Source organism: Pongo pygmaeus, chromosome 10 (genome assembly GCF_028885625.2).
Source record: "Pongo pygmaeus isolate AG05252 chromosome 10, NHGRI_mPonPyg2-v2.0_pri, whole genome shotgun sequence".
In the NCBI taxonomy this organism is placed as follows: domain Eukaryota; kingdom Metazoa; phylum Chordata; class Mammalia; order Primates; family Hominidae; genus Pongo; species Pongo pygmaeus.
In genome coordinates this window covers 91166430-91189517 of record NC_072383.2, presented here as the reverse complement: position 1 = coordinate 91189517, position 23088 = coordinate 91166430, and the positions used below count along the sequence as shown (strand labels likewise).

The 23088-nt window shown below is 36.2% G+C and overlaps 2 protein-coding genes across 4 annotated transcripts in view; one reads left to right on the top strand and one right to left on the bottom strand.

The window, feature by feature from the left end:
• Nucleotides 1-5337, top strand: part of EEA1 (early endosome antigen 1) — a 156567-nt gene extending 151230 nt beyond the window's left edge. For both annotated transcript variants that reach the window (XM_063646566.1, XM_054442991.2), the window contains 3 exons: nt 204-324; nt 925-1023; nt 1733-5337. In XM_063646566.1, coding sequence (XP_063502636.1) covers nt 204-324; nt 925-1023; nt 1733-1855 — 343 coding nt within the window. In that variant the 3' untranslated portion in view covers nt 1856-5337. The remainder of the gene's footprint in view (nt 1-203; nt 325-924; nt 1024-1732) is intronic.
• Nucleotides 5338-7268: 1931 nt separating this feature from the next.
• The window catches only part of PLEKHG7 (pleckstrin homology and RhoGEF domain containing G7), a 67298-nt gene continuing 51478 nt past the window's right edge, over nt 7269-23088 (bottom strand). For both annotated transcript variants that reach the window (XM_054442992.2, XM_063646567.1), the window contains 6 exons: nt 22212-22327; nt 21759-21852; nt 16102-16181; nt 13752-13905; nt 8756-8853; nt 7269-7777 (listed from right to left, as the gene is read on the bottom strand). In XM_054442992.2, the coding sequence (XP_054298967.1) occupies nt 7670-7777; nt 8756-8853; nt 13752-13905; nt 16102-16181; nt 21759-21852; nt 22212-22327 (650 nt within the window). In that variant the 3' untranslated portion in view covers nt 7269-7669. The remainder of the gene's footprint in view (nt 7778-8755; nt 8854-13751; nt 13906-16101; nt 16182-21758; nt 21853-22211; nt 22328-23088) is intronic.

The following is a 23088-nucleotide window of genomic DNA, read 5'->3' as shown; positions in this document are numbered from 1 at the left end:
AAAATAGAAGAATCTTGAGAAAAGTGCATAAGCGTCTGTAGGTATTTAAGTAGCCATTTAAAAATTAACCTGTAAAACAATCAGATAGTCAAAATTAATGTATTATATATTTTAAATTACTAAAGTAGTCCATTATCTATACCCTAGAAGGGTCTTTGAATGATTTTCTAAAAAATTAATTACCTCTTTGCAATCTATTCCAGATGTCTTAAAGGAGAAGGTGAAATAGAAAAGCTTCAAACCAAAGTATTAGAACTGCAAAGAAAGCTGGATAATACAACTGCAGCAGTGCAGGAGCTGGGCAGAGAAAACCAGTCACTTCAGGTCAGTCACCTATGGATATGAAACAGTTTTTTAGTCTAGAATTGGCTTATTAGTGAAAAGCATATTTTTAACTTTTAAAAAATCTCATGTTTTATAAATACTTTCAAATAGCTACTGTCTGTTTAGCAGTATTGTAGGTTTTATGGATAATTAAATATAAAAGTAAAGAACTTGTTTCAGAGACCTCAGAGATTCATTAGAAAGCCATGTCATTCATTAACTGTTAGTATATGGAAAGAACTACAAAATTCAAGAATACCAAAGAATATATGAGTCAGTATGTGTTAAAGAAGCGATCTGAGTATATTCTCAGAGTCACCAGGAAAGATTCATCATTATGTTTAGAATGGATTGGAAATCAGCAAAGGTTAGCAAGATATTTCAGGAATAAAATTCAATTAATTTTATTTTGTCATTCAGATTTATGAATATAGCTACTTTTGACAATAGAAGCTGACCAGTGTATTTCTGATTTTTTAAATTTTATTTCATGGGTCATATAGTCCAAATTTTATAGAACTCTGGCAGCAAGTTAGAAATAATCTAGCATTCTTTAAAATGTTGAATACTATAATATATCAATACTTTTTTAAAAAACAGATCAAACATACACAAGCGTTGAATAGAAAGTGGGCCGAAGACAATGAAGTACAAAACTGTATGGCCTGTGGGAAAGGCTTTTCAGTAACAGTGAGACGGGTAAATAATTTTGTTCATATAACTATGTTTCTGGATTTCATTTGTCACTGATAATTAATGTTTTAACCATCACAATAGTCCTTCATTTGACAGAATAATTTTCTGTTTATCAGTAAACTTTAACAACAACATAGAATAACTTCACGCAGTCTAGCTTCTGGTTAGCATATGTGTTTGAATTTTACTTTTAAATTCAGTCCTTGTCTTCCAACTTAGTTACTGTCTGGGACAATCATTTTCTGAATCAGTGCACCAATATTAAACTCATGTTTTAGTAATCATTGGGTTCTTTAAAGGAAGAACAAGCAGAGGTATTTTAAAAATATATTCTAAATACTACCATTGTGTTATGACTGAAGTTTATATTTCTTTTGGAGACATTAGTGCCTGAAACATTTGGCAAATAGGAATAGTTTTTCATCTGATAGAGATACTTTATAAAAACTTTTTAAATGCCTCCTCTGGTTCTTTTGAGAGTTCCATAATAAATTCTACGTAAAATGTGTAGCATAGCGTTTGATAAATAGGAAGCATTCAATTTAATTATAACAGAGATTAAGTTAACATATTGAAACATATCATTAAATAATATACCAATGACTTGAAAGCTAATGTACCTTCACAATGTATTTGGTGGTATTCATGTAGTCTCATAATACTTTTGGTATAGTTTTTATTCTTGAAATTGTTTAATTTTTGTCATTTACAGCATCACTGCCGACAGTGTGGAAATATCTTCTGTGCTGAATGTTCAGCCAAAAATGCCTTAACTCCTTCCTCCAAGAAGCCTGTTCGTGTCTGTGATGCATGTTTCAATGACTTGCAAGGATAATGGGTTATCACAACTTCAGAGTAATATTACACTAACATTAGATTTTTAATAAATGTACTTAACAGAGGTCTTGGACTACTATTTGGTTTGGACACTGGTTGCAATACTAGACCAAATAGGAATTAGTATATTTTGGAATGTTATGGATATCAAGTAAAACTCTTCTATTTTTGTGAGACTTGGGCTTATCATCTTTCATTACTTTTTTCCCATTTAGCCCCTGGAATAGCTTTCATGCCGAGTTTAGAATTAGCCAATGAAATGTAAATAAACTTTGGACAGAAAATAGCAATGTATTTTTTTAATATAATTTCATTATTCACAAATGAAGAATGCAATTCCATAGCTTACTTCTTTCTCCTAAATTTAAAGTACAAAAATGTACATGGATGATACTATCACTTGTTGCTGTTTTTGTTGCACAATAGCACATTAATTATATTAAATATTCTCTTCGTGAAGTTATGCACAGAACTGTAACACTTTCCTCTACCTTTTTCTCTTATATGTAGGTTCATGGTTCAGTTGCATTGTTATGTTATGAATTTACTACTTGGGTGTTCTAAATACAGTTTATCTTAAAATATGTAGTAATATGAATTCAAAAATGGTTTTTGTTTTAACAGTATTAATTAAATTTTCTTGGGTGGATTTTATAAAAACCTCTGTAAAATCAATTTGCTTACTTATGGTTATCTGGGGTTGTATTTCAAAGAATAGGGTTAATTTTTCTTTTTGTCTTTTTCTGTCTCTTTCTTAAACTCCCACATATTGTCCATTTAGAATCTTAGAAAGCTTCTTACCCTCGCTGTCAGTTGGAGGATGAATAATAAACATTGTATAATGTTCTTATTCTCGGTTTCTTGTAAGTGGGAAGTCTTTTGAGATCAGCCTTCATATCATACCCTTATTTTGTCTCTCTAGCATCTTCAGGAACCTGAGTTTGCTTTTTACATAGATCTGATTTTTTCCTTTATTTGGTTTAACGTTTTCAAGCATAGGTCAGCTTCATGTATTTGTTTTATAATTTTGCATCTTAAAGCTAGTAACTAATATTGCTGTGGTCTTATCAGTGAAAACAAAATATAAAATGGTAAGAAGACATTAAATATTTTACTTTCTATTTCTTACCCTATTGGGAAGAATTTGTAAAAGTTGTAAAATTGACTTAAAGTTAAAATGGTTCTGAATTTGGTGTTCCATATCAACTGTTCCCAGTTTTAATTTTAACTTTGCAAAAACAATGTTGTGAAATTCCCTTTAAGTAACTAACACCTGGAAATACAGTATCACCAAAAACAAATATATTTAGGAATCCCAGTTACAATAAAAACTGAAACAGCATGGCTAAGCACCTTAAGGATAATTAAGAATTAGCTTATTTGTATGCTGAACAATGGAATCGAACTTTAATTTAGCATAGTCTTATTAATTTGGAAAATTGTAAAACATCTCAAGAGAGAAGTTGTTAATATTGGTTTATTAATCTTTCTAGAGAAGAAATGTAGTTATACATTCATTCAGTGCAATCATTTTATAACAGTAGTTAATATTTCATTTATAATAAATAGTTTATAATATACATTTGCTTTCAAATATTCTGAAATGAAATTATATTTATGCTATACCTACAGTGTATGTAAACTAAAGAGATCACTACATATTCGTTTAATTATTTAAAAAAAATTTAAGTAAACCCTGTTGTCATTAGCTATTAAGAACATTGATTAAGTCCCTGGACTTGGATAAACATATATCCTTGAGCATATGTAATGAAGAAATACAGTGGCTCTTTATTAAAAATAATAGTTGGATAATATGAACTGAACTATTTATGCATTTTTATATACTTATAAATCCTTCCAAATAGTTTTAATTCTATCCTTTTACATATAAATAATAAGTGTGCTGGAAAAACACAGATGTTCACAGCACCACTGTGGTTTTTTTTTTTTTTTTTTTTTTGAGATAATAAAATTCCATGAGAAATCTGGGTTTGAATATTTGTTCACTTTGTCTCCTAATTGGACACCCTCCAGGCCTTCTGTCTGTCTCCCCTTTACCCCCAACATATTCACAAAAAAATTTTAAGACAAGTAACCATATATAGGTGTTTGAATGATTTTCTCATTTTTATAAGTCCCGAGTAATTTACCTACCATAGGCTACTATACTGATAATATAAATGAAACCCAACAGTTTTTGCTACTAACTCTCCCCAATTTAATGTGTTTTGGAAATAAAAATTTAAATTTTTTTTCCTTTTAATTAAAAAGTCATCTTTGAAGTCCTTATTGGCTGTACATTTTACATGTTTGCCGGTACTATTATTTTGTCAGTGAGTTAAAGCTGGCATGTACAGCTCTTGGCTTTAATGAAAAGCACATTGACATAATGTTAGTAAATTCCAAACCCCGGCACAGAATGTGAGTTAAAATTAAGTCTTGCTGGGTTAGTGTACAATAAACTATACCTACAGACTTTTTTTTTAATAGAAAGAAGACAAAGCTGCTGGTATAGGATTTGTTCCTCTGAAGAAAAAATGAGGGAAACAAACACAAAAACCTCAACGCAGTGTATAAATAACATTTTGTTCAACTACCTCTTAATGTGGAATTACCTACTTTAATAGTTTCCTGACAGTAATGTTAAATAGTAACTGCCAAATTTGTTATTTTCCCATCTCTCTTAAAAAGTCTTTATGATTATTTTATATAGTTTTGAGAACTTTAAAGCCACTTTTTTTTAACCTTACATTTGCATAAAAATGTTTAGCTTTTAAGTAGAGAGCAAATTATGATCATATATTTTGATATTCATGACCTGTTTGACTATAGGAGTTTTTTTAAAAAAATGCACTTTGGCTATAAAACCGTGGATGATTTGATCCATAAGATTTAAATGTGCCACCATTATAGTATTCCTAGACATGAGCTTGATGAATGGTATTCTGTAATTATAATGTGCCACACATTATTGTGTCTTAATTGCCCTTAGCCTGAATTTTAATGATCAATTTGTTATTGTTGCAGATGTGAATATTGTGCATAAACTTACTAAATTTATGTAAAATTGTATAAAATAGAAGTCACTAAGTTCTTTCTGTGTAGAACTAATAAATTTATTGTAACACAATGCAGTTGTGTATATGACATTCTGTAATTCCTTGAACTGGATCATATATTCATAACTTCTGTAGATACTTTTGCATGAACATTTTCTCATTTAGTTTTTGGGTTCATTATTTGTATTGTGTTTACTACTTGTGATCATGTAGTTGTGCCTTATTTTGTGAGAAAGGTTAGCTCAGTAAATACTGCAATTTCTAAACTCAGTGATTGGAAGGTTATTAATTATAAATGTAACTGATAAAGTACATGACAGCATTTAAATCTGTATAAAGAACAATGGAAGGATCCTTATTGAATTGTTGCTTTTTTTAAATATGTTTAAATATTATATTAAAAACATTTCTTTCTAAACTAGTTGTATTCTGTGACTATAAATTGTTTTGTCTAACAAAAGAGAGAACACTGTATTAACCGTTTTGCATTTATTTACAGAATATTAGGACTTTGCACTTGGATATAGACAGTGGTGTTTTAATGTTGTTCGATTTAGAATAGTAATTAAATTCCTGATCTCAAGAGAAATTATTAATGCCGTTTTGCTTTAGACATTCCATTTAATATTGTAAAGAATTAACAAAACTAAAAACAAATATAAAAAATATGTAATTAACCCCTTATTTCATTGTGTGTCTGCGTTTAATACCCAGATGACCTTTTAAAGATACTTAAAACATTTATTTATTTATTTATTTTATTTTATTTATTTATTTATTTTTCTCCCTCCCCTCCCCAAAGATACTTTTTGGAAGGCCCAATGTGCCATTGTTTTTTGCTGTTTTTTCTTCCTGGGAGCCACGGTTTTAGAATGGTTTTTGTTCCGACCCCCACGATCCCTTCATTTGAATGTGCTTCATTCTAAACCCTCCAAAGAGTTTAAATGTGCATATCCTCAAGCATCTAATATATTGTATATTAGACATGTTACTTTGTGAGCTTTATAGAATTCCAGTTTATGTGCAGCATATTCTTGAGCTGTTTTACATATTTTGTTAATTTAGTCAGTCTGTCTCTCCCTTTAATGAGATTCAGAGGGAGAAAACTACCTTTATACATGTAAGTCTGTGGTTGCTGGATTCATGGGACTAAAGGAATTTGAGAGGTCACCTCATCCTAGTCCACTGCTCACCTCTGAGGTTGGTTTATATCGAAACATTTGCAAGATGATTGTTAGTTAAAAAAATTTTTTTAACCAGAAATTTCTTTATAAAATCTTCTCTTGCGTAATCTATATTGTATTCTCCTAGACATAACTGCTTTCAGTCCCATCCAGATGCCATCTCTAGGAATTCGCTTGAAGCTTGACGTCTATTCTCCCCTTTGCCTCCCCCACCACCTCATTTATTCTTAGCTATTAACAATAGTTACTGTCGTCCAGATTTTCCTTTTTTTTTTCTTCTATTAAATTTCTGACATTATTATAAAGAGATTATTAGTCTCCATTCTAATAGTGCTTGCCTTGTACAAAAGCCTTTCTGCTGCACTTGTCTTTACTGCTTTGTTTGCATGGTGAAATTTCACCTTCCTCAAGGAATTACTGTGCACATGACTTGCCCAAACATTATCCTCTCTATCCCATTCTTCAGCTTAACAAAATCAGCTAAGGCTTCAGTTGTCTTGCAGCCAAATTTGATAAATTTACTACTTTCACTTTGCAAATTGCAAAAGGTACGAGCCTGAAATGGAAGTTTGTGGACTTCCATTTGATGCAATAATCTGACCCTAAGAACTAGTTCCTTGAATGTAGTTAATAGTATATATCCTGCCATGGTAATATAATAATTATTCGAACTGCCTTTCATGATAAAAATTCTGAAGAAATTTGAAGTCCTGCCAAATAAAATTAAGTGACTGTACTGTGCTAACACACACACACACACACCAATCAAAACCAGAAAGTATTTTTATGGCAAACACCATCATTCTTCAAAAAATAAAGTTAAGAGACAGATACCTTACTATGTCTATGAAAATCTGTACACTTCACAACAGGCCAAGAAAAGCCATGCAAAAGCGTTAACTGGTGAAAGCCAGATTTTTTTTTTTTTCTTCCTATCTTAAAGTAATGGAATTTAGTCTTTGGGATTTTCTACTTCCACGTTAGAGTACTATATACCTGAGATGAGTTTGAGAATAGGAATTTTAAAACTGCTACTTAAATGTAGTCCTTATTTATTGCTTTGTATATTAAAAGAACAATCAAGCTTTGTATCTAAACATTTATCATTATGTTTGAGGTAGGACTATAAAGCGGTTAAGACTGATTGACAAGCCATGAAGGAAAATTGGTTTCATTATTTTATAGATACAGAGTAAGATGCTGGAGTTCATATTGGACATAAGCAGTGGACATTGTTTTCCTTCTGATACTCCATTTATCTGATCATTCACCCTTTACAAATTAGCACCTTTCTTCACTCACCCCTCTTACAAACCTGACGGAAGCATTAGAAGGTAATCTGGATGTCAGTATATATTTGTCAAGAGATTCCTCAGAGTTCAAATTTGTTGCAGTCATTATTCCTCTATACTGAGGATTTTCCTAGCTCAAATTTTCAAATTCTGAAACTTCTTTAAAATGCAAATTTCCTTGTAGCTTATCACTAGCTAAGTGTTACAAAAGTTTGAATGAAATAATACCTTAAACCCTAATTTTCTAAAAAGGCATGCCACTTGTTTTAGGTCCCTAAATTTCAGAGGATTCTGTGGGCAATGTGAATAAAGATATTTTCTTGGTTTCCTGACTCTTGGTAAAGCAAGAAATTGCAGTTGTTATTTGTGCCATCCATGTTTTCTGTTGAAAAAAAGAAAAAAATACATAAATAGAGATTAGAATGTTAAGCTGACAATTTCTCACATATTTGGGCTAATATTTTCTGCTATATTTATTGACCAGCTCTTTAAAACTGAAGACTAATGAAACATTTGCATATGTTTCCCATTTTCTTTCTTACATCTAATATAAATACTTCTAATCTTACAGGAAAATGCAGATGGGCTAAATGAGTATGGTATGCATGTTGGATAACAGTTATGAGTAATCAAGAAACAATAGTTAATGATAACTCATTAGAAAAATGAGCACTGAGAATATATGTAGTTTGAAAGTGGCATTGCTGGAATTTTATTCTCTGTGGAAACAAGTTCTTAACCTGTAGTATAACTTGAAAGAGACTGAGGGCAGTGACCCAGGAAATTGAATATTGCATTTGTTGTCTGGCCACACTGTAGCTATGATGAAAGCCTACCAGGAGAAATACAAAAATAGAAACTTCTAAGACAGAGAAACCAGAGTCAGGCAGCTGCTCTTTCAACTCCATAGCTGTAAAAACAATGGCAGTTTTTCAAAAGTTGACAAGCTGACTTGACAGGGATCATTATTGCGCCAGGCCCTCCTTAAGCTAATATCCTATTGTATGCAATTTGGAAACTGATTGGAGCATCTTAAAAGTTCATCATGCAATCCAAATCAATTCTTCCCCCATTTCCTACAGAAACTGTAGAATGTAGGCAGTTCTTGAGCTTCTGCAGGAGGAGAACTCTGCAAGCGTGAGGAAATTGTTCCTCAACACCGCAAGTGTGAGGAAATTGTCAATACTGAGGCTTTTGAGCATTGTATGGACTAGATGTACCCCTCCCCTCCTCCCAAATCTGCCCTTCCCAAGTGGGTGAAGAAAAACACAAAACTTCCCATTCACTGTTATTTAAGAGGCTTGGGGGGAGCTTATGTAAACTCTGAAGAATCAAATACCTATAAAATTGAAATACATACTTTGATGTTTTCCGTTTGGGCTTGTAATAAGAATGCTGCTATACACTGTCGATATCTGTTTTCGTGTTGTATAAGAAAAGCATTTCTCAGCCCAAAGACTAGAAAAAGATATTACAAAGACAAAAAGCCAAATCATTTCATATGAAATCCAAACAATTTCTTAGTACAAGAATCTAGGGTTTGTTTTCTATTTGGCTTGTTTCTGTTTTAACGAGGGTGGGAGGTTTATGTAGCTTATAATTTTTTTTTTTAATTTTATTTCAATGCCAAGACCCCACTACTATGTCCAAATAAAGCCTATTCTACTATAAAAACCCTTTCTTCCTTAGCTAATGACTTCTGATACTTGATGAAATGCAACTATGGCTTAGGTAATGGGGCCCCTGCTCATAGAACAAGCTAAACGTATGAGGTAGATTTTTTTTGTGTGTGAAAATATAGATAATAAAAATATACAAAACAATATAACATTTTCTTTTTTGTTCCTCACCACTCCTTTAAAAACATTTATTTTTGTGTTTAAAGGGAAGTCACATCCAACCAAGGTTTATAAACAAATTAAGATGTGGCAAAAATACAAAACCACCTGAATACTTCAGGGCAAGAAAAGCCAAAAACCACTCAAATAAAATCCAGCATCCACCAAACTGGGTGAAATGTAACAAAACAAAAAGAGACGTTGGCATGGTTTCTTGTGTTTGCAAAAGAAAGCCTGTTCTGTCATTTCCTAGCTGGTCTCAAAGAAAAGATAGTGGGAGAGCAGATTTCTTTTTCTAATATAGCAGGAGCACTTAAAATGAAAGTCTCTTCTTTGAATTATTAATACAACACAGTCCTGAAACTTACACATTCTTTTTTCTTTTTCTTTTTTTTTTTTTCTTGAGACGAAGTCTTGCACTGTCACCCGGGCTGGAGTGCAGTGGCGGGATCTCGGCTCACCGTACCTCTGCCTCCCAGGTTCACATGGTTCTCCTGCTTTAGCCTCCTGAGTAGCTGGGATTACAGGCGCCCGCCACCACGCCCAGCTAATTTTTTTGTGTTTTTAGTAGAGACGGGGTTTCACTATATTGGCTAGGCTGGTCTCGAACCCCTAACCTCGTGATCCGCCCAACCTCGGCATCCCAAAGTGCTAGGATTATAGGCATGAGCCACTGCGCCCACCCTATACATTCTTTCTATAGTCAGTGTTTAGAAACAAACAAACAAAAACAGGCCAGGGCTGTCTCCTGCCCATATCAATTACTTCAGGGAAGAGAAAAAGTGAGCAAGTGACATATTCTTGCTGATCATTAAGCTGATGCTTGTCTGCTGTCACTATTTGTATTTGTTGAAGTTAGTTTAACTCAGGCTTATCTGGGGTTGGGGGGGGGGGGTTGGGCTTCTTTCAGAATCCAGGTGAATACAATACTTATTTTCTTAACTGCAAGAACTACCCCAGTATCACAGATTATACTCATAACAATCTACACATCATAATTCCTAACTTCTACTACAAAAAATAAAGTCTGTTAAGGAGAGGCTGTAAAATTCTGTCCAGCTTCTCTGCAGCGAGAGGACTTAAACCTATTAAAATGACTTTCTGGGGAAAAAAAAAAAAAGCTGGCTGTGTTTTACTCTCTAATTCTTTGCCTTATAAATTCCCTGTAGCAAGTGAGGCTTTAAAGATCAGGTCATTGTTCTTGGCTGGTTTTTGGAATTCATTTTCCTCAAAAACTATAATTGTACTTCCAGGTTATTTCAGGCATCCTTGCTCCATTTGGTATGTAGTATGGGTACAAGGGACTTTATAAATAAAAGGACCTGCTAAGCTAGGCCTGTTAAATACAATTCGGAGAGAGTATAATATATAGGCAAGAATAGCTCTTTTTTTTTAACTGACATTCTAATACAATAATTGACACAATTTTAAAAGCATTTTCTATGTATTGGGCACCATACTATGTTTTTTCTCTATATAGCAACCCTATGAGATAGGTCAGCTAATTCCTGCTTGTAAATGCGGAAACAAATTAATTTTTCCAAGGTCACAGAGCTTGTAAATGATATAGCCAAGATTTGGAATTAGGTCTGTCACTCCAGAGCTCAATCTCTCTCTTGTCCTCATTTACTCTTTCCTACTCTATAGCTGCTCTGCCCATGTACTGTATCTAATTAGTCAAGTTAATAGGCCCGAGGAACGAGAAAAATATTTTTAAAAGGAACAAGAGATGGTAGTTACAAATCAGAAAATAAAAAAGGTGGAAGCATAGTTGTTTTGTTTTTGCTTTTTGAGGCAGAGTCTCACTCCATCACCCAGGCTGGAGTGCAGTCATGCGACCTTGGCTCACTGCAACCTCTGCCTTCTGGGTTTAAGTGATTCTCCTGCCTTTGTCTCCCGAGTAGCTGGAATTACAGGTGTGTGCCACCACGCCTGGCTTTTTTTTTTTTTGTATTTTTTCACCATGTTGGCCAGGCTGGTCTTGAACTCCTGACCTCAAGTGAGTGGCCCGCCTCAGCCTACCAAAGTACTGGGATTACAGGCGTGAGCCACCGCGCATGGTCCCAGAAGCATAATGTTTTTAAAAAGATCTTTTAATTTAAAAAAAAAGAGGAGAAAAAACATGCATCTTTCAAGGTAATCCGGTGACATTAGATTTCCCATAAAGTTCAGGTCTTAAAGCTGGCAGGGTTGTGACTACACTGAACCCTCAGCCGAGCTGCTTCCTCTTCCTCATGGGTGTTCTGGCACCTTCCTTTACTCAAGTCTATGTGTCAGGCCACAATCTATAACTATAGCGTGTAACTATAACTATATAACTATAACTATAACTATAACTATATAACTATATCATAATCTATAACTATAGCGTGTAACTATAACTATATAACTATATAACTATAACTATAACTATATAACTATATCATAATCTATAACTATAGCCACTGTAGCAGGAGAATAAATTCCTAGCACAGGATGCCCTCTACTATGATATTTTTCCCCATGAAAAAGTAAACTAAACAAATCACAGAAAAGAAGTGATTTCCAGCCACCACCTACTGAGGCTTTATCTACATTCCTCTGCCATCCCTTGGGCAGGTAAGAAGCTCACACCGAGAGTGAGCGCACTCACCAAGCAAAGGTTTTGCAACCTTGACATACCCCTTTTGTGGCTGGCTCCTGAACTGCTGTCTGGCTTGGCAGATTTTGGCCTACATAGACTTTGGTCCCAGTCAAGTTAAATACAAGAGGCTTTAAGGTCTGCCCTGTTACCTTTCAGCAAATCTTACTGAAAATAGAAAGTATGGACACAGGAGGCAGAGGCTATCTTTCTGGATACAGGCTTCCCTTCTGCTCTTGGAGAGAGAGGTTATATTAATTCATGGGTTAATGTATGTAAGGCATTAAAATTTTTACAATTTATTTATTTTTATTTTTAGAGACAGTGTCTCACTCTGTCACCCAGGCTGGAGTGCAGTGGCAAGCATAGCTCACTGCAGCCTCGAACTCCTGAGTTCAAGCCATCTTCCAGCTTTAGCCTGCTGAGTAGCTGGGAGTACAAGTGTGTGCTGCTGTACCTCACTATTTTTTTTTTTATTATTGAGATGGAGTTTCACTCTTGTTGCCCAGGCTGAAGTGCAATGGCTCTATCTCGGCTCACCACAACCTCCGCCTCCCGGGTTCAAGCGATTCTCTTGCCTCAGCCTCCAGAGTAGCTGGGATCACAGGTGTGCACCACTACGCCTGGCTAATTTTGTATTTTTAGTAGACACAGGGTTTCTCCATGTTGGTCAGGCTGGTCTCGAGCTCTCAACTTCAGGTAATCTGCCCAACTCGGCCTCCCAAGGTGCTGGGATTACAGGCGTCAGCCACCACGCCCAGCCTATTTTTTCTTTTTTTAATAAGAGACTGGGTCTCACTATGTTGCTCAGGCTGATCTCAAACTCCTGGCCTCAAGCAATCCTACCACATTGGCCTTCCAAAGTACTGGGATTATAGGTATGAGCCACTGCACCCAGCCAGCATTTAAATATATAACTTAGTTATGTAGCATAACTATGTAAGTATTTGCTACTGTTGTTTGTATATTCATTCATTCACTGTTTAAGGTTTCTCTATTATGTATGACTCAGTCCTATGCTCTTCACTGAAGCTCTGGGCTTGGCTGCTGGGATGGGAATTGAGAGGGATGGTGAGCGCTTTCTCTTTTCCGGCCCCTCCATGGGGACAGGAAGACCACCTGCCTGGCCTCAGCTGGTCTAGGAGCCTCTAGCCAAGGCAGAGTGGTGTCTGCTTCCTCCTGACCACTGCTGCCCACTCAACCCCTGAGTAGACTGAAATGTCCTTGAGTAACTCAGAGTCCCAGGGCTTTTCTGACAGAGGATTTGCTGATCTTTCATTATTCTAAGAGCTCCCCAAGGTCAACGGCTGTTTCTTATTCATCTTTGTACCTGCAGGGCCTGCTGAGTTCCTGGCTCTCAGGAGATACTCAAGAAATACTTGAATAAAAGATTAAAAATGATATATATTTCTGATGCATGTGTCATGTAGATACATGCATATATATATGTGTGTATATATATGAATATATTTCTGGCATAATTATTTTAATAGAGGGTAATAAAATATCTTACTCTTGCATGTCTGGTCATGGTTTCTCAGTGTTTTAATAATAGCAATAGTATTAATGATACTATAATAATACTAGTAGCAACTATCATTTATTGAATGCATCACATTTGTTATTTAATTTTCACAGAAACTCACTGAAATAGATATTATTATCCCTATTTTGCAAAGGCTTAGAAAACTGAAGTGCCTTGTCTAAGGTCACAGAGATATCACTCAAGCACTGGACACCATAACTAATTCACAGAGTGAAAGATATATAGACACATAGGAACACAGTCTTGTTTTTATGAAGACTTAAATTGCATTTATGTCCTGCTACCAAGAAAGGCCAATATAAAATTCTGTGATGGCAAACAGATGAGCTGAATAATGAAAATAGACACATACCTGACACATGGAGTGGTTCAATACTTTTGACTGCCAATCTATCTAGTGGAATAGGCTGATCGAGTACTGTACATGAACCACCCTCTTTTATTACTGCTTGCAACTCAGGAGTAAGAGAAGGACACATTAAACCAGGGTCTGAGCCTCCAAGTTTCTGAAATTAACAAGAAAAATAATGCAATAAACAGGAAATAAATATTGGCACGCTTATCTAAAGTGCATCTGTAAACAAATAGATTCTGAGAAACAATGGCCTAAAATCTATTATTGCCTAAAATCTTACTACTCTTTCTGGATCTTGAAAAGCATTTCCCCAAAGCATAGTGATTTATAGCAAAGTGTTTATTTTATTATTATTATTTTTAAAATTTTTTTTCTTGAGACAGGGTCTCACTCTGTCACCCAGGCTGGAGTACAGTGGTGCGATCTCAGCTCACTGCAGTGTCAACCTCCTATATTCAAGTGATCCTCCCATCTCAGCCTCTCAAGTAGCTGGGACTACAGGCATATACCACCATGCCCTGCTAATTTTTTAATTTTTTTGTAGAGATGGGATCTCACTATGTTGCCCAGGCTGGTCTTGAACCCCTGGGCTCAAGTGATCCTCCCACCTCAGCCTCCTGAAGTGCTGGGATTACAGGAGTGAGCCCCCATGTCCAGCAGCAAAGTGTTTCTGATCTCCAAGTTTCATTACCTGAATAAATAATGGTTGATGTCCATAACTAGGAAACATTTAAATCACCCTCACGTCAATGGGAAGTTCTTCATTCCTAGTATCTTAATCTCTCTATAGTATTGAGTTCAATGAATGAGAAAGGGGGCCTCACTTTGGCCAACTGTATGCCTGGGATCTAATACTGAGTTCTTAATAGAGTCCATGCTCTAGAATTTATAAATAATTGAAATTGTTTTGAACACATAAGACGATGAATTTTTTAAAAGAGGGTAAAAATTAAAAATTGTGACCTGCATGGTACAAATTGTACATAAAATAGCAAAGAAGCATGTAAACTGATACAATTCCTTACTTTAGGAATCAACTTGTGATGCATAAAACCAGAATATCAGCTTATTATATGATCAACATGGGCTGCCATTAATTAATATACTCTGATTTGTACCATTATTTGACGTGAAGGTCAGCTCTGCAAGCATCAAGGTTTTTTTGAAGCAGGTAGAGATTTTTCAGAAGTTGGCTTGTTCAGACATGCTAGTCTGAGTAACTTATAATGGGAGGTCATGCAAATTCCAAAACTGACTCTTAATATTCTCATACACCCGTTCCCTCCCGATTAGCTATTCATAGATTGATTAATGGGTATCTATTTTATTGCTTAAAGATTTAGCTCAATCAACCTACATGCCATGTAGAAGCTTAGTTTATTAAAAGATGTGAGATAGCTAGTCTTATGATCTTATCTATGTAAGGCTAGTTACTTGGTAAAGAAATGAATGGAATAAAGCAACATTAGATACCTCTGACTGTTGAAGACATTGCATTCCTTTTCCCACCTCTTAGAGCAGGTGTCTGGGAGCCTTAGAGAAACTTCCCTACTTGATATCACTCAAACACACCATTCAGGAAACAGATTGTGAAATAGTAAATTAGACAGAAAGCCTTTTGGGGACCAGCAGCAGACCAGTGGCTTAATGGGTAGTAAAGATAACAACAACAATAATAGTAACAAATAATACTTAAGTAATGTGAAAAAAATCCCTATTCCCTATAGAGATTTTGCAGCTCTAGCTCCTAGTTGACTCATTTAGTCTGTGATGCCAGCTACATACATGTTTGGCTTCTACACTTTTTATATAGGTAGACACTGAGAGATCAGGACTCCCTCTCACCTCCACCCCCAAATCATTATTTCTCAGAAATAATGTGAGCTTTCAAATCAGCATGAGTGTCGAATACCACCTCGACACAAGACAGTAGACAGTTTAGAGGGGCCCTCCTCTGGCTGTTTTTGTTGTGGTGGCCAATTCAGAAAAGGAACAGGCCAAAATGGACAAAGATATTTTGGGTTCCTTTGCTTAGGCAGGTCAGGCAAAGTCCTGCGGCTTCTGGGACTTAGCTTGCAAGTATATAGATTAAGTTGTTCTAAAAATGTATTCCTCTTTTGACATCCTTGAGAAATGCAACTTGTATTTTTTTGGTTTTATTTATTTATTTATTTAATTCAGAGTTTTATGACCAAAAAAGCCAATAGTTTATAATGCCTTCATTTTTTTAGAGGAAAAGATTCAGCTTAAGAATATTTTATATTTTTACCACAATTTATTTAGAAATATTTCTAAACTCATTTAGCAAACTTGTTTAGAAATGTACTTTGAAATAGCAGCATTTTACCTTTTTGTTGCGCTTAGTTTTCGTAACTAAGAGGAAATCATTGAAGAGAAACAGATAAACATCTAGGAATCTTGTGCTTTCTGAGGAAAAAAAGAGAAGCTGAAATGGGGACTTGAACGTGTTAAGTAGAAGAGTTTTTCTTTCCCTTTCTTTCTTTGTTTTCTTCCTTCCTTCCTTCCCTTCCTTCCTTCCTTTCTTCCTTCTTTTTCTTTCTTTCTTTCTTTCTTTCTTTCTTTCTTTCTTTCTTTCTTTCTTTCTTTCTTTTTCTTTCTTTCTTTCCTTCCTTCCTTCCTTCGTTTCTTCCTTCCTTCCTTCCCCTCCTTCCTTCCCCTCCTTCCTTCCTTCGTTTCTTCCTTCCTTCCTTCCCCTCCTTCCTTCCCCTCCTTCCTTCCTTCTTTCTTTCTCTTTCTTTCTTTCCTTCCTTCCTTCCTTCTTTCTTTCCTTCCTTCCTTCCCTTCCCTTCCTCTTCCTTCCTTCCTTCCTTCTTTCTTTCTTTCTTTCTCTTTTTTTTCTAATCAATGAATTCCTTAGAAAACAAAACTGGGTGAGTATTACGGCACCACAGGGGCTCCAATCATGTAGGTCAGAAAGCTGCCTGCCTCAATGTTGAATTGATTTCTTCCTAAAGCAGAGACCTGATGAGAGGCCAAGCTTCCAACATTAAAGACATTCAATTTATGATGCGTCTCATTTGAATCTAAGATAACTCAGATGTTATTTGTAGTGGCTTCAACTCAGCCAAGGGTAAATCTGTCAACTGATTGAACTTGCAGCATTTTTGCCTGTAGATTCCTCTGGGTGGTTATTGGCAAAGGCACACATAACCAGAGAAAAGGCATTTTCTCACTGCTATGAATTATGCTATTGTGTCACTCAAATTTCATATGTTGAAGCCCTAAACCCCTAGGGTGGCTGCATTTGGAGTAAGAAAGCAATTAGGGTAAAATGAGGTGATAAGGCTGGTGCACTGATCCAGTAGCATTAGTGTTCTTTGAGACACCGGATACCCCTGCCCTGTCCCCCACTCCTCGTCTTGAAGAGAGTGCTCATCAGGAGCTGAATTTGTCATCACCTTGGCCTGGGACTTTTCAGCCTCCAGACTGTAAGACATAAATTTCTGCTGTTTAAGCCAGCCTGTCTGTGATATTTTATTATGGCAGCCTAGGTTGACAGTCATTAAAACTACGTATTTCTCAAGTTTTAGAAAGTGTCTATAAATGTTTCGATATTCTCCATGTGTTTCATATTTACAAACTTTTCTGATATTAGTTTTAATAGCTCCTTAAGCCAAATAGCTTTTCTTTAGTTTTCCCTAAGAAGGGAATAGTAGTAGAAGAGAAACCAAGTATTAGAATAAGGCATCTCCTTCCTTATTTTACTCTATCCCTTAGAAATTAGAGAAAAGGGTTAAATTTAAGTGATTTCAGAGGAAAACGTTTTTAGAGGGAGATGTGACAAGTGCTTAGAGTAATCATAGGAAAACCCAGTAAATTTTTTCAGCTTGTTCTATTTAGATTATATATATATATATATATTGTTCTAGAAGTTCTTTCTTATATGTTTTTACCCCTGGAAGATTTAAAGTAGTAGATAAAACATTTAGGATTCATTTCTATCTCCTCTCATTCTTTAAGTTTAGAGAAAAGATTTTTTCTATATTTGCATAGGGGAGAAATCAGGTATTTTATTCAAATTAAATAGTCCTTGAATAGTTTTTTTAAAAATCATATTAAAAACTTAACTTTTCATAAATCAAGTTGTGGCAAAGACTTCTGGTTGTCCCTTGAAAACCATTCTCCCCTTCTGTTGTAGCAGTGGAATCCCCAAGTTTTAGTGAGTACCCATCCTCAGAGAATAGAGACTACATTTCCTTGCTGCTGAATATGACCAAGGAGCTAAATTCTGACCAACGGAATGTGAGCCAAAGCACGCAACTTCTGAGTCATATTCATGAAGGGCAGGGCTAAGCTCTCTTGTTCCTGTCTCTCCTTCTCATCGGGTAGAACGCAGACATATTGGTGAGTCATCTTGGGCCACACAGAAGAAGGCAATACCCTAAATTTGGGAATAAGACAGCAGGAATCTGGATTTCTAATGACTTCATGGAGTGGAGTTTTCATATAGGTTGAGACTTAACAAGAGAGAAATAAACTATCTTTTTTAACCTGTCTGTCTCCAGTGGCTGAATCTATATGCCAACTGATATACAGGGCTAGGAATGGTACAGCACTAGACCTGTGAACAGGCAGTTCAGCCTGCCATAGCAAAATACCACAGACAGGGTGGCTTAAGCAATAGGAATTTATTTCTCACAGTTCTGGAGCCTAGGAAGTAGATCAAGGTGCTGGTTGATTCGGTTCCTGATAAGGGCTCTCTTTTTGGCTTGCAGATAGCCACTTTCTGGATGTGTTCTTACATGGCAAACAGAGAGAGAGTGAGCTCTCTGATGTCTGCTCTGATTAGGATACTAATCCTATCAGATCAAGGCTCCAGCCTGAGTCCCTCATTTTACCTGCGTTTCTTCCTTATTCCAAGTATAGTCATACTGGACGTTAGGGCTTCAACATGTGATTTGTGGAGGAACACAATTCAGTCCACAGCAAACTTTAAACCTGTAAAATTTGCTATTCCCATCTTCTGCTACTCATGTATGCGACAGCTCAATGATCATTGTCAAAATGAAATAGTTTTGTTTTCTCCTTCTAATTTCAACTATTTTATTTTGACAAACAGGCAGGGAGCACACCTTCTACGTATTCCAGATGTTATTCTAGATAATGTTCCAGACATTATTCTAGAAAGTGATAATTATTTTATCTACCATTTATTGAGGCCCTAGTTTTCCACCAAGCAAGTTATGAAACAAATTATGAAAATGTGTACCTTCTGGGAATGAGAACATATACTTATTTGATTATAAGAGTACAGTTTTTAAGGCTGGGAGAAATTCGGAAACACAGTATGTGTTAGGTTTCGTCACATCATTTTCATCCTCATTGTCATCATCATTAGCAGCAGCAGCAATAACATTTATAAAAGAGAATAAGAGAATTTAAATTTTCCCAAAGCCTACAATTGGTGCTAGATCCCCTGACTGTCAGTTCAATGCTTTTTTCATTTAAAATGATGTCTTGTTTCCTCACTTGATCTTAGCCAAAAGACCAAGAAGTGAAATGTCCTGTTTCTTCTAACACTATCACCCTGCCACATCAAATCTCCATGCTCAACTCTGAGTCCAGTCTCAGGACTTTGCACTTGACTTGATACCATGTAGACTACATCATGTGGAGTCTCCATCTGTGACGGAATTTGACCAATACAGCATATGCCATTAAACAAGTGCCTGGTGTTAGTGACATTACGTAGTTCGTGTCCATACTACCACATTTGACTGTACAAGAAGCATTTTCTGGAAAAGTTGAGTCTATTTGTAAAGAGTCTTTCTTAGGTGAGCTTCCAACCCATACATCTATGACAGTCACTTTGAACCCACACGATGCATGAATTCACATCTGACTTAGACTTTCACCCACCAGGAGCTGCTCCTCCAGCTTCCATGTGGGTTCTCATTATGCTCAGACCTGAACCCTAAAATTGACTCCTTGACCCACTCCCTCTACCACTCACAGCATTATCAACAAAACTTTCAGATACATAGATTAGAACAGTTTTTGATACTCATTTCCTCTTCATCCACTTTGTTGATCATAAAGTCCTCCTGGTTTTGCCTTTGCAAATGTCTCCCATATCTTTTTCTATCATGCCCATTTCTAATGTGTTAGGAGAAGCTGGTGCATCTTGCAATATTGGGAGGTAGGTAGGAAGAGGGAAGGAGTGAACCAAAGCCTCACATAATTTCAGGTGGGGCTAATTTTGGAAGTAAAGATACATGCTGGAACACAGATAATATTTTGCTTTATTACTTTGATTTGTTCTTGTCATAAAATATAATTACTTTGAAGTTGTAAATAACATTAAAGAAAAGTTAAAATTGTTATCTTTTCAAATGAAAGTGGGGGGTGGGTAGGCCACATGTTAAAAATGGTAAAGCAACAGTTAGGCCCAGAGTCTTCTTATCTCGCCCTGTTCACCACTGAACTTCTGGTTTCACCACTGATCTCTCTGCTTTGGTCTCCTCTATGCCATTTTGAACACTGCTTATTAACAACGCTTTCTTCAACACTCTTTTAACCTATCACTTCCCTGTCTGAGAGCTCAATGACTTCTGGTTGCCTGCAGTTTCCTGGCTGGGTCCTTCTGTTTGGTTTCCAAGGCAGTTGCTCTGATTCTGGAAGCCAGCTGGACCAAGGCAGACTGGCTCCAGCTGGTACTCTGTCATTTACCCACCAGGTGAACTTGGGCATGATACAGAACCTTCCTGAGCCCCAAATCTCTCACCTATAACAAGGGATTAAAAGCAACTTCTCTATTTAACTTACTGGAAAGAGACAATGTATGAAAAAGCCCTTGGATATAAAACGCTGGATATGTCTATCTTCCTTATTTAACAGCTGCCAGGTGGGGATTATGTCCTAACCTGACATCCAGACTACCTCTAAAATAGAGCAGAGTTTCAATATACATGTATTAGGGATTATTTCCCAGCCCCTCCCCACCAGATATCACATCACCACTGTTAGGCAACATCCCATCCCACAGGACTTCACACTCAGTAAGTGCCTGGTCAAGATTTTGTGCAGAAATAAATAAATAAATGATTCCAAATGTTATTTCAGCCAGGAAGCCTTTCTGATCATCATGATGTTTATTGGGCATGAACTTTGTGTCAATCATTCTTTTGAGTGCTTACACATCTGTTGGTTCATTTAATCCTCACAATAAAGAAAGGTAAACTGAAGCACAGGAGATCACTGTAAATGGCCCAAAGTTGTACAGGCAGAAGAGGCTGAGCAGGGAGTGAGCCAGGCAGTCAGCCCTAGGGGCTTGGCTTCCTATGTACTCTGCTAGAAACTAAGTTTCTCCAGGGGCTTCTGCCTCCAAGACTTCTCCAGCTGTGCTCTTTATCTGAATGACCTCCCTTCTGTCCTTCCACTGACCTCATCCTTCCTGCCCCTCCAAGCCCACCTCCAGTCCCATGGACTGCATGAAGCCTCTCCAGGGCACTCCAGCCTCAAGGACTCTCTTCTTTTCTGAACTTATCCTGCAGGTCTGGTAATAAGGCAGAGCTTCCCAACTAGAGGGAAAGAATTATACAGAATGAGTTTTTATATCTTCCGATGGTACCTACCTAGCACAACTTGTACTATATAATACAATAAATTCTCCATAAACATTTGAGAGCTTGATTGTCTGGCTCATTGGAGGAGTACAACGATTATGATGATAACAGCTACCATTGACTGTTTACTAGATTCCAGACCATGAGCAAAGTTGTTCTTGTATGTTGTTTTAACAATCCTATGGAATAGTTACAGTTATCCCATTACAGAGAGAAAACAGAGGGCACCTAGCTAGTTATGTTGCGAAGTCTTCAATCAAGCCTGAGTCTGTGTGACTCCACAGGGTACTCCCTGATTCACACCCTCCATCACCTGGGACATAGGCAAACACAATTCCTCCTGCTCTTCAATTCCTGGCAGTCAAACAAGTTACAAGGCGGCACAGATGTTGGGTTTTTAAAGGAAGCAGTTATTTACCTGCAAGAGTTAATTTTCCTTCATAGAGAAGGTGTCTGTTGGTTGGTGACAAGATGTTTTCTGCCGTGTGTTCTTTAAAAATGTGTTTCAAACACTTGTAAAACAAGGGAGAAAATAAAAGAGACGTTGTTAGTGATTGGAAGAGAACATGGTTAAAAAGCTAGGGCAGTTAACTCCATCTAGAAAGTTCATGACATTTGGAAATGCCAGCAGATGGACATGGGAATGGGAAACAATGAAAAACCCTCTCAGAAGGACCATCATAAGAATGGCACAGCGACCTCAGCCTCCCTGCATACAATGAATGCCCTACGGATGAAGACTTTACTTCTTGTTCATGAAACTAGATTTATTCTTCAAGTGGACAGATGGGGACATCTAAGATGATTGTATTTCTATCTGAATGCCCAACTTCCAGAAATGGACATAAGTCCTAATTGATTTTTTTTTTACCTCTGGAATGAAAAACCTTTTATCTCTATCCCAAAGCGGTGGCCACACTATAATCTCCTGTAGATATCTAAATTTTTGGAAATTGTCCAGCCACTTCACTTTTCCTTCAAGGTCCCCTGAAAGACAAGACACAGTCAGTATATTTTTAGGTGCATATGAGATTGCAGTATAAATTTTAACAAAGGTCCACAGGATTCATTTAGAAACACTGGCTGCCCCTGGAGCCAGACCATATATTAAGTTCATTTCACATATTGCTTACTCTTCATGCATCTTCGAAAACTCACTAATTTGGAATCAGTCTCTTGCAGAAAAAAATGAAGCTTAGCTAATTTAATTCAGTAGGTTGAAAGTATATTGTGTATTCTTATTTCAATAATACTAATAAAATCCTTGGTAGTTTTCTCTTATTCCCTAGACCACACAGCGTGTAATTAGAGGAAGAAAAAAAATCAGACTAACAAGGATAAACATATGTTTTTGTCTCAATCATAAAAGTATATATTCACTTCATGATCAAGGTGAGTATTTCTTTTTTGGTAGGAACTCAATTTCTCTTTGGAAGGTTTATATTCATTTTCCAGTGTTTTCTAATAACATGTTGCTACTGAGGGTTTGAAATGTTTTTTGAAAACATGGAGGGCAAGTAAAAGACCTGAAGAATCACATTGTTAGTAGAACCCTTTAGAATTCACCATCTTTAAGCTAATAGACAAAAAGGGAGGCCACACAGATCTCTTCCCTCAACAATGAGAATCCATCTTTCACTGAGAAATCTCCAGAGGTGCTGCTTTATCTTTCCTCACAAACCCATCCAAATGAGTAATAATCCTTAAGATTACTTCTAAAGCTTAAAGAAGTCATCTTTAAGAGATTC